A 15,706-nucleotide genomic window follows, 5' to 3' on the forward strand; every position below is an offset into this window, starting at 1 on the left:
CCGCCCTCCACAGAGCCGTGGTGGAGCTTGGGCGGAGCTTGGTTCTAATCAAGCCTGGTCTTGCACCTGGGACTCAGATGATTCTCCTTTTGACCAATTGTCTGCCCCTGCCACCTACCGCCTCTGGCAAATGCCTACTGCGAATGGGATTCAGCTCTAGCAGCTGCCTCCTTAAGGAAGACGTCCTTCCTTCGTGCTCCCATAATACCTGTAGGAGAGTGAATAATGGCCCCTTAAGATGCCCACCCCCGAATCCCTGGGCCCTGTGAATATGCCATCTTAAATGGCAAAAGGAACTCTGTGGGCGTGAACCAGCTAAGGATCTTGAGATGAGGAAAGGTACCCTGGGTTATCTATCGTGGGCTCAACGATGTAATTACAAGTGTCCTTATGAAAGGGAGGCAGAGGGAGATACTACCGCAGCAAAGGAGAAAAACCATGTGAGCAGAGGTCTGAATAATACTCTTCGAAGATGAGGTTCTCCCCTCGGAGGCTCTGGAAGGAGCCAGCCCTGTTGACACCTCGATCTTATTATCGTAGCACTGACGTTGGACTTCTGAACTCGAGTTAACGGAATAGATCTGTGTTGTTTTAGACCACTAAGTGTGTATTCACTTTTTTCAGGAAACAAAGACAGCCCTTGTGTGTGGTCCTCGCTGGGGGTGCGGATTGAGTTACTGAGCCTGTCCACCTGCTGAGCTAGGAGGTCCCCCGGCCCGCCTTGTTATCCTCTCACCTGAATAGAGAGCCTGGGTAGGTAGGTATTTCTCGGACAAATAAATGGTGGATGACAGTCCTACTATTTCGAGTACATAATGCTTTCAGGAGGTTTTCGCGAGCCTGTCTGAGTTCGCTAGCGCCCTGTTAAAGGGCAGGGTTGGCTTCATTTTTTTATGAAGTGCATTTTATAGATGGGGAAACTGAGGCTCAGAGAGTTGAAGCAACTGGTCCCCCCAAAAAGATTACTGTGTGTTGTTCTTTCCAGAACATTCCATACCTACAGCTCCGATGAGGCACATGAGGAAGAGGAGGCCGATGCAGAAGAAGATGTCCGTGTTCATGCGTCGCTCGACCTTACTGCGTTTGTACCGGGGGCCGCTGTTGTTCAGCATGGCTTTCGTCTCGTGGCCTGGAAGAGAGAATGAGACTATCAGTGCCTTGGCCCGTTTGCCTCGCGGCCCCTCAGCTCTTGTCACAGGAGCTTACAGTAAAAGAGAGGCTTCCTTCTCTTGGCTGCCTCAGGGAGGGTGCTGGGAACAGCCGGAGGAGCCTCGCACGATTGTCCACAGGTATCTATGGAGCATCCCCTACGTGCCAGACACTGAGGGGCAGTGACAGAGCTACCACGCACAGATTGCGCTCTGCATAACTCCGGAGGTCGTCCTCGCTTCACAGCTGTTATAGATTTGTAAGTTTATTAGGACCCATTTCTGGTAAATGACAGTAAGCTGTCTTGAGGAAGGGCTATCTTTTTCTGATTTGCACAAAAGCACTGTTATGGGCTAATGGTGGAATATGGTGGCTAAGACAGATGACTCACCTTCTGGTGAAAACACACAAGGAAACAAATTAGATAACTGCGGTTATTAATAAGTCCCATGAAATAAAGAACAAACAAGGGGCTAATAAATAAGAGATATTAGAGATCATGGTCAGGGAGGGCTTCTCAGAGGAGGTGACATTTAAGAGAGCCTTGCGGGGAAAAGGAAGAGTTGAGAGAAAAGGGTTTTAGGCTGGGGAAACAGTATGTGCCAAGGCCCTAGGGCAGGAAGGCCAGTGATTTCCCTTTGTTTCTTTGCCTAAGCTGCTGGTGTTGCGTGTGCGAGAGCGTTCGGGGCCAGCGGCCTCCACCCACGTGAAACCCACGCAACTCCACTCTTGTCTCGAAGTTATGCATAAAATTTTGTTCAAAGAAAGGACAACAAAATTTGAAAACTACCAATCTCATCCAGTTACTCTCTTTTCTAGCTAGAGAAAAGCAGAAGGAACCTGCCCAAAGCGAAAGAATAAACGAACACCAGAGCCGCACTGGGAACACAGGACTCTGGGTCCCAGCCTCCTTCTCCTCCCACCAGCCCGTGGTACCCGAGCTGCACGGGGAAGAGCTGGGAGGCCCCCTGAGACTTTGTCTTTAGACAGAGCCTGTCCTTCCAGGCTGCTAAAGTCTTTAACTACCATGCTGTACTCCTTAGCAGTTGAATTAAAAAAACACCAGTCACACATTTTTCTGTGCAAAATTAAAGGAAACCAATATATCTGCTCCAGCAGTGAATGGGGTTTAGCGCTGGTTAGCTGGTTGCCCGGTAGATTTAAAGTGGCCACAGAACAGTAGGACCGAGTAAACTCTAGGCTTATTAAATGAGACTCGAGCCGCTGCAGGGGTGAGGGGTTCCCACAGCACAGGGAGGGCAGGACGACTGCGGCTTCCTGCCCGCCTCAGGCTCGCCCCGTACAAGGGGTCCTGGGATCCCCCTCTGCACACACCTGCTCTTCACCTTCTGAGATTCCTCTGTTCTTTTGGCAAGAATTGGACTTAAGGTGGAGGCAGTATGGTGTATTGGTTAGAACATGGGCTCTAGAGTTGGAGCTGGACTGCGGATACCTGACTGTGGCTTACATGGAATTAACCTCGGGAGATGAGGAAACTGAGGCACCCAAGCTGGAGTGGTCACGTCCGCTGAGGCTATGTTGTTAGTGCAGCAGAACCATGAGAGGTGCATGTGTGGGGGTTGCCCTCTTGTCTTTTATACAGTTGGGTGATGGTGATGTGGAATCTAATTATATCTCCTGGGGACCGAGTGATCAGAGCCTCTGCGATCCCATCCTCAGCCTGCTTAGCTGAGAAGCGGGAAGTCACGTAACTCTTCCTCTCAGAACTAATGTGAGTTCCTACCGACTGGAGCTGGATTTGGAGGAGGGGATGGAGGGGAATAAAGGGCAGAAGAAGCTGTCCAGGGACAATGACCTGCATAGATGACAATGCCAGCAGCCACCTCGGTGTTTCTGATGGTGCAGCCTCGAAGCAGAAGACTCTCACTGCCAAAGCCGGTCCTGGTCTGGTCAGGGTGCTCCCTGGGGACGAAGAAAGTCGGAGAGTGGCTGGGTGACCTCCATGCTCTCACTGGTCACGATGATGTCTCCGCGGCATCGCATAACCAGAAGTGGAGTGAACACGATCCCCCTCCTCCCTCTTTTTCAGAAGAGCGATATTAAATGGGAATCTAATCTCCATGTTCAAGTGCAACTCTTTATCGCTTTTGGGAGGGCTGGTGGGGAATTACCCAGCCTTAACGAGATCGTCGCTTACCCTCCAAAAAGCAGAACTCTGCTGAAAAAGCCTCAAAATAGTTTATGGGGGAACTGGCTTCTGGCCCCACAGGGACTTAGTTATGTTGCCTTTAGGCTGTGTTCACATGCTCACTGCACCTGGCTGCTGGGACCAGAACCGCACAAGCTGAACGTCCGAGAACACAGCAGAACTGTGGGTGCAGTTTCCGCTGGTACAGTGAGGCGAGTGACGAAGGGCAGCTCACAGCCCTCGTCCGTTCGAGCTCCGTCTCTCACTCGGCTTTGCTCCTGGACTGTCCTCTTGCTTGTCTCTTACAAAATAAACAGACCTTACAGGAGGTGGGCGGTGGCCCCGTGTGCAGTGCACTGGGGGCGGCTTCCCAAGGCAGGATAGTTTTATCCTTGTTCTAGCCTCAGGGAGCCCGGTAGTTTTCCAACTCACACTAGAAAATTCTGGGTCCAATTCACCACTGATTACCCAGTGTCTGGCCATTATTCTGGCCTGACACTGGTTGAAAGGACATTTTTATGCTGCTCTAAGGTGATAACATATGATAACGGCTTCTACTTCTCCTGGTTGTAATATTCCTTCTCAGTGGATGGTAGGAGAGAATTTGCTATCTCATGGCTGCTCTTCTATTAAGCCCTCCTTGTTTATAGGGATGCTTTATTTAACTGACCCTACAGCGGCCTTTCTCTACCTTGACACTATTGACATTTTGGGTGGGCTCATTCTCTGTTGTGGGGTCTGGCTTGTGCTTTGTAGGATGTTTGGCAGCTTCTCTGGCCTCTCTGCTCACTATATGCCAGCGGCACCTCTCCCTAATTGTGACAATCAAACATGTCTCTAGACATTGTAAAGACCCCCTTGGGGGGTAGGGGAAGTGGAGGAATCACCCCTGATTGAGAACCAAGCACTATAGAGGTTTTTTTTTGTTTAAAACTTGCATTTTCCTATCTGACACCCCTAATCTTCACTCAGAGAGTTAAAGGGATGCAGGACCACAGTGGAGAATTCTCCACCGTACCATGGTTGGCTTCTGGGCTGACCGACTGGACTTCTAGTGCTCACCAATGAGGCCAAGGCTGCTGGCACAAGCTGTTTGGGGGCAGAAAGATAACAAATCGAAACCCAGCAATGAGGCTATAGAAAAATGACTCCAGGCACCAGTGACTTGGGGTGAACTCAGTCCACAGACCTCAGGCACGAGGGGTGGACCCCTTGATGGGGCAGGTGGAAGCTCCACCCTGCCAGATGCCTGTGGCGAATCCTCCTCTCTCCCAGGAGTTCATCCCCTTCTCTGTCTCCATCTGCTCTCTCTGTGCTTCAGAAAATTCATTTGTGTTTAATGGCTGCTATTTCTCTTGTATTGTTCTTACCCTTTCCCCTCTCATATTGCTCCTCATGACATCCCCTGTGGCCTGAGAAAAAACGTGGGTGGAGGGAAAGCATAGACATCACTCCAAGACTTGTGGAAGTTGCAGTAACAGGCCTGAGCTCTGTACGGCACGACCATGGGAAGCACTGGGGTCGGCGTGACAGGACCTGCACTCAAGTCCTGGCTTTGTCTTATACCTGCTGGGTGCCTCAGGGTGAATCTTGATAAGTCTTAGAGCATCAGATTCCCTGTCTGATTAATGAGGATCATTTTTACCTGGCTTGTTGGACAGATTAAATGAGATGATATACTCTGTGAAACAATTCTAAAAACTGTTAAAGCACTATGTAAGGGCAATTATTTGTATCTGTTACCACTGCTGGTTTTTGCAGTAAGACCAGTAGTCTGATGTGGGAGCAGAAATATAGTAAAATTCTCAGGCCAAAAGAAAGATGAAGAATACTAATAACAATAATTGTAGCAGTAGCAGCTGCCATTAACAGAATATTTACTCTGTCAGTCGCTGTGTTAAGGGCTTCGCATATGATAAACAACTCAATTCTCAGAAAAGAAAAATCCTATGATGTAGATATTATAATCTTTACAGATGTGGAAACCAAGCCCAAAGAGGTTAATTAATTTGCCCAAGGTCACACAGCTTGTCAGTGACAGCAGCTGGCTTCAAACCTTGGTCTATCAAACTCCAGTGTCCTTGTTCTTACCTACAATGCAATACAGGCTCTTTCAGAAAACCAATCTTAATTAAATAAAATCGCCTCCCTCGAATCAGAGTGTGGTCTTGATTTTGATGCTATTTCACCAGAGTTCTAAAAACAAAATTAGCAAATTTAACCCTGCGAGGTAATTAACTGTCACTCCAGCAAAATAAAATAAAAAAAAAAAAAAGGAAAAGAAAATAGGGAAAGTTTCACAACTTAGGTTTGTCTAGCTTTTCTTTATGATAAAAAGAAATAAACTTCCTCAGGACCTGGATGCATATATGTTTGGCCATTTCGACCAAAAAAAAAAAAAAAAAGCTTTCTAGCTGCAGAGGAGATATTTACTAGCAGCATGCGGGCTTTGGATACTTACATATAACCCTTAAATCTGTTGAGGTGGTTGTTGGGTTTCTCACACACGATGGTGTTGTGGAAATGTTCCGGTTCGAACTGCACCTCCTGTGGGAGAGAGGATGTCACGAAGTTATTAAGAGGGATCTAGTTTTAATAGGATCACTGGGAGCTAATCATTGTTAGAACCATTGCAAATAAGGTAATCTCTGCTTTGTCACGCTGTGATGGTTGTAACGTGTGAGGAGAAAAAGTAAAAGGTTCATTAAGGAGAAAGTAGATGCGAATGAAGTTGGGATGCACGGCAGAGAAAAGGTGGGAGACCGCACTTCTTTGTCAGGCCTGGGGTCAAGTCCCTAGACCAGCACTGTCCACTAGAACTTCCTGCAATGAAGGAAATGTTCTAAGTCTGCGATGTCCAATGTGGAGGCCACTAGTTGCATGTGGCTACTGAAATGTGATAGGATGACAAAAAAATCGATTTTGAAATTTTATTTAATTTTAATTAATTTAAAGTTAAATAGCTATATATAGCTAGTGGCTACTGCACTGGGCAGCACAGAAATAGATGATCAAAAAGAAGAGATTATATAACACGGCACCTAGAGATAGCCAAGTAATATCCTTGTGTATATAATACTCGGGGGTTAAAAAAATATAGATGTATATACTCACACATTTCTGTGTGGACCGATATACATTTTGAAATACAGTTATGCATTTCAAAATTGAGATGATGTTTACCTTGAACATTTCACATGTTATTAAAATTTCCTACATCTTTATTAACATTTGCATAGAAAACTATTGTATGAATGCCACCATATTTTGTCATTTCACTATTAAACATTTATGTTGTTTCGATTCGTTTTGTGATTGTAAAAATGCTGTGAAAACAGTTGCTCGCAAAACAAATAAATAGCATTTACTGTACTCTCATTTCTGTCAGATGCTGTGATGAAAGCTTTACCCACAGTGTTTATTTTCAAGCCTACAATTATTGTACAGAGTAGCAAAATACTTTGAACACATCCTTGGCTCTCCACATTTTCTCTTATATTAGGTATTTTAGTTGTATAATCTCTTACGGTCCAATGGGGGGAAGACACAGCTGGGGGTGGGAAATCCCGCTTTCTAATTCTACCCCACATTGACGACTGCTGTGTTCATCTCCTGAGCCTCAGTTTCCTTGTCTGTAGAATGAGACTAACATCTCCTTCCCTGTGCTGTGATTTCATCAGTGCCCCCAAAGATAGAATCCATGCGGGAAAGTCATGAAAGGTGTAACATGCTATGCACACAGAAGGAAGGCATGCTAGAGAAATGGTTTCCTGTGTAGAGCTTTCAGCACGGGGAGTGAATTTATGGCTGAAAGCTTCAAGGTACAGCTGTTCAAAGGAGCAAATTGATTAGAAGAAATGACAGCATTTTCTGGCTTCGTGTAAATATACTGTCCATTGTATCTGCGGGGGCACCGACATAAATAAACTCTCCAGTCACTTGAAATAAATTACCCATCCAGAAGTTCCTAAAAATATGTCCCTTTTCCCTCCAGGTATCGATTCTTTCAGGGACAAACACTTGCCGAGCTCTGAGATGCTGACAAATCAGGCTGTAATTTGTCAGCTGCTTTCATGCCCCTGATTAAGCCATGTGCTTCTCTCCTGATCCATACCACTCGGCTCATTGCTGGCTTTCTCAATCCAAACTCATTTCAGATAGGAGTGACAGCGGGCTCTGAGAGCTAATGATCCTGCTGCAGTGAGTCCCTGTCATCTGTTTAATTGGGCCTGGTAGATCCCGGCAATGACCAAGTTTGCCTCTGTTGTCCCTCATTGGGGCTCTCCAGTGACCTTCCTCCTGAAATGTCCCTTATTTTGCTTTTCTTCTGGGCATTGGCCTTGGGTCCTTTCTCTGTCTGCCTCTCCTCATGGAGAGGTGACCTCACCTTTTCTAGCTACCTGTTCCCTGGGCATCCTCCTTCCCCAGGATGGGCTGTGGAGAGGGGCACATGGGCTCTGCTATCTCTAAAGATAGCCCATCAAGTTCTTGCTTTGAAGGGTTTGTTGTAGCCAACTCCAAGGGATGCTAGCAGAACCCAAGGACAGGAGAGAATTGCCACACATTCTAAATCTGACATGTCCTTATTTTAATCTGGAGTTTTTGATTCCCTTCAGATTCACTACCCCACAGCTTTCCTTAGCTTGTGGACGAAGCCCACCCAATCAACTTTCCTTTCTACCCAGCCTTTTTTCTTAGGCACTGTCCTCGATGGAAGTCTCACAAACAACAAAATGGCCTGGGAACCATCAGGGTCCAGGAAAAGATAAACCCCTTCCAGAGAGGAGAGTGTGTGTCTCTGTTTTCTTCAGGCCAGACCCACTCACCTTGAGCACTGATATGTGCCAGACACCTGTCATTACGATCTCACAAGAAAGCAACTTGTATCATGGCTGTAAGTAACAGAGCCAGGATTACAGTTCCTATTATTGGCATCCCAAGCCAATTGGGATAATCATCAATGTCATCATCATTGTTACCATCATACTTATTCCTCTTCCTCCTCTTATTGTAATTATTATTGCTGTAGCAAACACTTATTTCAGTGCTTGTTATATGCCAAGAACCAACTAAGTATTTTATACGTGCCATTTCCTTTAATTCTCCAACAAGGGCCTGACTAGTCTCCCATTCATCTGTTTATACATTCAAGCATTTACTGAATATCCATGACGTATGAACCACAGAAGGAGTGAGAGAGCATCAGAGAGAAGGAAGAGAATATTGACACACATCAATTATTGCAGCCATAAAACAACTCAAAGTTCCCAGTTTATCAATGGTGGTATCTATGACAGCAAAGGAAAGTCAGCCAAGTGTTAGTGTGTAATGACTCTTCAGGATAAGGTACTCCTCACTGACCTATGGCCCAGATGCAGTGAGCTTCATCCTCCCAGAATCACTGGGAAGGCCAAGGTGAAGCAAACAGGCTGAAATATGTTCCAGTAACTGGAATAGGCCATTTCTATTTTACTAGCCTCAACTTTTATTTTCCTAGGCTTAATTTCCTCTGTTCTTCACAACTGATTTCAGGTTGGTCTGTACACATGACTACATAAATTCACGAACATATGAACACATTCTACTTTCCTTTCATTAACAATCCTTTAACTTCCTTTTGGGAAACTCTCTTCCTTGGTTTGTAATCTTGATGGGAATGTAAATCTAGATGCCCTGCCCACCAGATTCTCCCACTGTGGGACTTTGACTTGAGCGGAATGACTCAAGAAAGAAAAAAACAAATGAGGCCATTAAGTAATCACTGCTCCCAATTTCTCCCACTGCATCATTTCCTGGTTCTTCTTTCTGAGTCCGTCTTCAAATTTCCTTTGATTTCGTGAGCCATATTGTGTGCGTCTTCCCTTCCGCCCCACCTCCCACCACATTTTTCTAATAATTTTGTTTTGCTTGCGTTAGATCATTTCTTTTGCTTGCAAAAAAAGAATCCTAATCAACACATGGCCTCCTCAGTTGCATGGGCATATCTGGGCCCTTAAAAATATAATGGTGTTTATTAATCTGGTAAAATTACAGTTCATAAAATACTTCTCCTTATATACTTGATCTTATTTGATCTTCCCAACTCTTCTGTGACATGTTCAGGACAGGTTATCCCCACGTTATTGGAGAGAAAACTAAGCACTGATTATAGTGAGTAATTTACCCAAGGTCACACAGCTAATGAACATCCAGGTTTGTCTGGTTCTAAAGTGTGCACTGTTCTTTGCTTGATGTAAGCATTTAATGCTGTCTGTCCACAGAGCAAGCCCTCTGGGCCTTTTTCATGTCTTTGCAAGTTTTCCACAGTGACAATTCTCTTAAACTTTCATTGCCAGGTTTAAGGGTTACAACTCTTAAGGGACCATCTGTCCACCACAGACCATAGCAGTCTCTCTTTCCTTTAAACCTAGACAATTCTTATCTCCATACCACTTACTTGGAGCTTGTCTTATGGTTTTGATTGTCAAATATCAAGCTGTTTCAATAAGTCGGTTGGTAGATCAAGTGTTGCAACTAGTCTACAAATTCCCACGTAGACAGAGTAGAAATGAGTCTCACATATACATGGTTTTCCATTTCTGTAGGAATTCTTGAAATTGATAAATCACAAGTCCATTTAAAAAAAGTTATCAAATTTATAAAAACTTTGTTTTGATTTACTTTTTTAAAAATAATGGACTCTGAAAGGTCAAATACTTTCAGGGAGGAAGGTTTAGGGGGTTATCAACTTTTTTTGATAGTCATAGGGGTCTTTACATTAAAAAAAAAAGGACTTATAGTCTTAAGGTCTTAGAGGACAAGAAGTACAACTTAGACCACTTGGAAAGCCCTCCATGGCCATTAGGAAATATTTGAGAAAGACTGTGTAATCGAAGAAAGATAAATCAGCTAATCTCTTTCCTCAAACACGCATTGTTTACTGAGTTTTTACTGTGAGTGATATTTGCGAAAAAGAAGAGCTGAACCAAGAATCACCATATTTCTGTGCAGCTGAGTCTGTTTTGCACCCCTCCCCCAACCCCATTGCAGAGCACTTCCAAGGACTGCGCGAGGACTAGGGGTTCCAGGGTATACAACCCACGCCCACCCGGCCGCTATACAAGAGATGCACTGCAAGAATACTATTTAAAATGTTGCTTTCTTTCTTTTTTTTTTTAAAGCATACTAGTTTGGATAAATGTAGAAGGAAATGTTCTTCACACCCCACTGCTAAGCCAGGTGACAGAGGTCTCCTTCCTGGCATACAAATTAAACAACTTGCTGATTTCTGAGAATCCTATCTGAAAACTAATGACAGTTACCAGCACTTGATAAGCTTCCTGCTTTCAGGTCTGAGTTCTTTTCAAGATAAGCCGCAGCAGAGTGACTGGCAGTTACTTTCCCCTCTGATCTGGATGAGGAAATGGTCTGCATAGGCAATCACCCTGGGTCTCTCTGCCTGCTGGAGTGATTCCCACAGAAGCACATAGATTGGGCTGGAGGGCTGTGGGAAGAAGACCAAGGATTTTTACAGTCTGTGTTCCCCTTTTTTCCAGTGGACCAATATTGACTAAATTTAATCTTGAAATCTTTTTTTTTTTTTTTGTTCAGTTGAAGTAAAATTTGCATATAACATTAGTTTTAGGTATCAAAGTAAGACTACTGAGGTCATGGCACAAGAACTCAGGAGTCAATTTGAAGACGTTCCCACTGGCTAAAGATGGGGCAATCAATAAAGATAATAACTGCACTGATTTTATATCCATCAAATACGTCTAAATCCATGAGTTCATAAAAAAGAACTCATCGGTCACCTTTAAAGGATGCTAGGGAGTTAACTCATGTAACCCTGACATCAACATGCACAAACACAAATCTAACTGGAATCTGATTTAGGCACTAGATCTAGCTACCAGTTTTAAAAATATGTAGTACAGAGAAATGTGTCAAATGACACCATAGGAAGATAATGTAATCAGTGAAATCAAGACTATAGGAGATTTTACAAGACATACAAAACCTGGTTTATTTAGCAACAAAAACTAAATATGTAAAAAAAAAAAAAAAGGTAGAATAGGGAACCTATAGAGTAAAAGAAATTTAAAAAACTAATCTCAGTATTTGGCCTTATTTGGATCCTGTTTCAAACAAACTGAAAACATTGAACACTAATTCCAAAGTTGATATTGCAGAATTAGTGCTAATGTTTTAGGTATGACAATGGTATAATAATATATTTTTTAAAAACCCTATCCTTGAGAGGTAGATATTGAAATGTTTATAGGTGAAATATAATACTGAAGATTTGCTTCAAAATAATTTGCAGAGAGAAGAGGGTGGGGACATAGCTAAAATAAGATTGATCATGAGTTGATTATTGAAATTAAGTGATAGGTTCATAAACTTTATCATATTATTCTCTCTACTTCTGTATATACTTGAAATTTTTCATAATAAAAAATTTTTAAAAAGGAAGAAAATAAAAACACTGCCTGAGTTTAAATCTGAGCTGAGTCAATTGCTAGCAGGGCGACTTAACTGCTCTTGCCTAATTTGTGAAATGGGGATAATCAAAGTGCTTATCTCATCAGGTTACTTAGGAGTAGAAATGGAAATAGGTATACACACTTAGAAGAACTGCCCGTGCCTATGTTATATGCCCACTCGAGGTATCTATTGATATTACTTGTTAATATTATATTATCATGTAGATCCCGTAGTAATAGAACCCTAAAAAACATGATCTCTAACTAACATTTAAGCAGTGGTAGGAAGACCAGGTATCATTGTTAAAGGAAATTTAGAACAGCCTGTTAGGGGCAGGTCCCATTACAGAATACACTAGGAAAGAGGATTTTTTTTCTCTGGTTCTCAGGACAGGCAGCTAGCTACTTTTTGCTTCATCTGAGGTGCACCAACACTGCAGTGGGATGGCGATAAATGACCCCCTTTCCCACCTCAAATCTGTCAGCAAAGTGCTTCTCTGCCCAAATACTTTAAAATCAGCACACACTTTCACTTCAGAAGATCCAGGCTACCATGGCGATTCCCAACTGAGCGGACGGCTTAAAAGCACTACCCATCAGAGGAATGCAAGCTAGTGAAGGAGGAGAGCCCTGTAACTTGGGCAGTAAACAGGTAAACACAACTATTACATGAATCTGTGATGCCCAGGCCAGTGCTTTCACACTTTCACGTGCACATAAACCGCACTGGGATCTCGTTAAAATGCAGATTCTGGTTCAGTCTGGGGCAGGGTGGGAGACTCCACAGTTCTCTCCAGTGACACTGAAGAGGCTAGTCTGGGCTTCACTTGATGGAGCAAGTTCCTGGGTGCCACCAGGAAATAACCAACACACACGCTTCATTAGAATTCAGGCTTCAGTGATTTGGATAATAGGTGATGATGAAGAGAAAACCACAGGCCCCAAATGGTGTCACTTGTGATAAAGCCCATGCTACTAAAACCACATTTAATATCTGACCTAACTGTTGAGCCTCTTCCAAAATCTAATCTTAATTAACCAGTCTGAAATTTCCCGGCCAACACCAATGAGGTAATCCCTCACACTGGAAACTCTCTATTCTCCCACAGAAAGAAGAGGCATTTGGCATGATAAAACCCCAAAAGATGTCCTGGCTCAAAAGTAATCCTTTTCTTCTGTTACTAGCCCCCTTGTCCCGCCTCTTCCTACAAAAACATTCCATCTTGTACGGCCCCTCAGAGCTCCATTCCAGTTGCTAGATGGGGTGCTGCTGAATTCATAAATCTCTTAATAAAACCAGTTAGATCTTCAAGTTTACTCAGTTGAATTTTGTTCTTTAACACGAGAAATGTGTTTGATCTGAAATACTAATTAGGCGAATTTATTTCTGACTCTTTGGTAAATGCTCCATTTGCCAAAATGAATGGCACATACTCATTCTCAGGGTTACCTATCTTGGAAATCTTTTTAAAAAAAGAAGTTTCAGGTATCACAATGTCACCAAAGAGAAAACTGTACAATTCTCTAATGACATCCTCTTGCCTGCTAGGCGCAGTAGCATAATTCTAATGTTGGATTCCTTCCCTTTCTGCCCTTTCCCCAGTAATGAAATGTGGGAATAAATATTTCAGGAACAAGTCAATAATTTTGTGAATTCTAAGATGGCCCATCACAATAAAAGTTACAACTGAAAAAAAAAATGGGCTTGGTGCAAGTTGAATTCTGAGAAAAGGATTTTGAAACTAACTCTCTGGCAACCTTCAGAATGATGTGCCCTGTAACAGACGGAAGACTTTTGAGAAGCTCTGTCATTGTTACAATTTCATCTGAGTGTAGACAGCAAAGGGAAGAATGAACTGCTAAGCCATGAGGATTGTCAACATCTCTGTCCCTCCTTCCTTGTTGTGATCATGGGTGTTCCACGATCCGGGTTTACATGTGCCCCAAATTGCCATAAGAATGCTAAAAATTACTGTCTCCAAAACTGGCTCTGAGCTTAAATAAGTTTGGAAAGCTAAGAGTTCGAGGATTTAACCAGCCTCTAGACTGCAAGTCTTCTCAGAGACCTTAGCATGATAATGTACATTGGAACGCCAAGAGGGGGCCACGGCGCATAAGCCTCTCAGTCGGATTTGACCAAGGGCTTTGTTTCTCAAGAACTTTCTCTTGGGATAAGAGAGGTTTGGCAGACTCCACCTTGAGAAATGCTGGTCTGCAAGAGCTGGGACAAAGTTTGTCTTATTGACTTTGAATTAGACTATCTTTCTGTGGTTCCATAGTATAGCGGTTAGCACATCTGCATTACACGCAGAAGGTCCTGGGTTCATGTCCCAGTGGAGCCATGGTCCATGGTCTTCGGCCATGCCACCCTGAACAAGCCCTATGTCTGATCTTGGAAGTTAAGCAGGGTCGGGCCTGGTTAGTACTTGGACGGGAGACCAGCTAGGAAGACCAGGTGCCATAGGCATTAAAAAAAATGTTAAAAAAAAAAAAAAAGAATATCTTTCATCATTCACAAGATGGTGAAAATGAATGTTGGGTGTATGTGTGGGGTGGGAGTTTCTAGAAATCTCTGTGGTTAGTAAAACCCTTTGGGCGAAGTGAAGGTCTCACAGACAACGGGGATTTAGAGGAAAAACAAGGTAACGAAAGCCATTAATACTTATAAGATATTAATTCCCAAAAAACCATATTTGGACGTCTTCAAAATCTTCTCTGAGACAAGTGGTAACATTTGTCTTTTTTGTACCTCGAAATTTTTGTCTTTTATATGAGAATCGTAATATTTACCTCACAGGGTGCTTGCAAGGACTGAAAGAGACAATGCATGCAAAAGCACTAGCACCTGTAAGAAGCCCATAGATGGTAGTTTTGTTCTCATGGAAGTGCCCAAGGTGGCATCTTCCCTTTGCTGTACAGGTTTTCAAGGAGGTGGTGGTAGGTTCGTATCAAGGTTATTTAAAAAAATATGCATGCTCAGGCCCCTACTCCATATTGAATCATGATTTAGTGGTGGTGATGGAGAAGGAGGCATGCACATTTTAAAAACTACTAGGGGCAAATCCCTAAGTTGTCATCTCACCTCTTTTGCATGGTACTGGGGTATGTTCCTTGGAATAAAAGGTTTCTGTTGTTAAATGTTTAGAAATGCTACCTCCTGGTAGCTGGGCCCTCTCCTCTTGGGGATTATCAAGTATCTGAGAAGTCCTGCAGTACAAAACATTTGCAAACTTGTAACCTATTACCTTCTGATCTTACCTGACCTTGAGACGGGTGTTTATCTTGCAACTCTCATCAATGTTTTCATTCCACACATTTGAGAAATACTATAGATAGAGTCAGCCAGAGAGAATTCTATCCACATTCAGGAATCTTTTTGCACTAACGGCACAAGGGAGAAGCAAGGTAGCAAAGAGCAGCCAAATTCTTCTTTCCCAGGGAGCTGGCTAAGCCTACTTTTATTCCTCCTGCCACTTGCTCCTTATATGTAGAAAGAATATTGAAAATGATAGATGTGTACTCTCAAATAAGCATCTCTGGGTAATCTCAAGATAATAGTCAAAGGGCCGGGAGATGAGCTATTGAAACCTTAGGAGCCGAGATTCTGGATGAACCCGGCTTTGAATCCTGGTTCCGATACTTAGCTGAGTGACGTTGGGCAAGTTACTTAACCTTCTATGCCTCAGTGTCCTTATGTGTATAATGGGGACAAAAAGAGCACCCGTATCATTGAGTTTTTGTGAGAATAAATGAGGTAATCATGCAAAGCCCTTAGTAAGGGCTTAAGAAAAATATTACTACTACTATTATATAGAAATGGAAAAACGCATGAGCAAAGTGAGGTGGGGGGAATCAAGAATTGAAACAATAGAAACTGTGGAAAAATTCAAGCTCACATAAATCTTCCTTCTTTCGCAAATGAATTTACTTTTTTTTTTTTTTT

General features: G+C 43.2%; 1 protein-coding gene and 1 pseudogene across 1 annotated transcript in view; one reads left to right on the plus strand and one right to left on the minus strand.

The window, feature by feature from the left end:
* ATP10B (ATPase phospholipid transporting 10B (putative)) overlaps positions 1-15,706 on the minus strand; it is an 86,397-nt gene that overhangs the window by 50,409 nt on the left and 20,282 nt on the right. The window contains exons 4-6 of the mRNA XM_006906481.1: positions 5,760-5,845; positions 2,966-3,072; positions 998-1,129 (exon numbers count right to left, since the gene is read on the minus strand). Coding sequence (XP_006906543.1) covers positions 998-1,129; positions 2,966-3,072; positions 5,760-5,845 — 325 coding nt within the window. The remainder of the gene's footprint in view (positions 1-997; positions 1,130-2,965; positions 3,073-5,759; positions 5,846-15,706) is intronic.
* On the plus strand, positions 14,115-14,230 carry LOC112475328 (annotated as a pseudogene).

The sequence above is a fragment of the Pteropus alecto genome, unplaced genomic scaffold (genome assembly GCF_000325575.1).
Source record: "Pteropus alecto unplaced genomic scaffold, ASM32557v1 scaffold40, whole genome shotgun sequence".
Taxonomy (NCBI): Eukaryota; Metazoa; Chordata; class Mammalia; order Chiroptera; family Pteropodidae; genus Pteropus; species Pteropus alecto.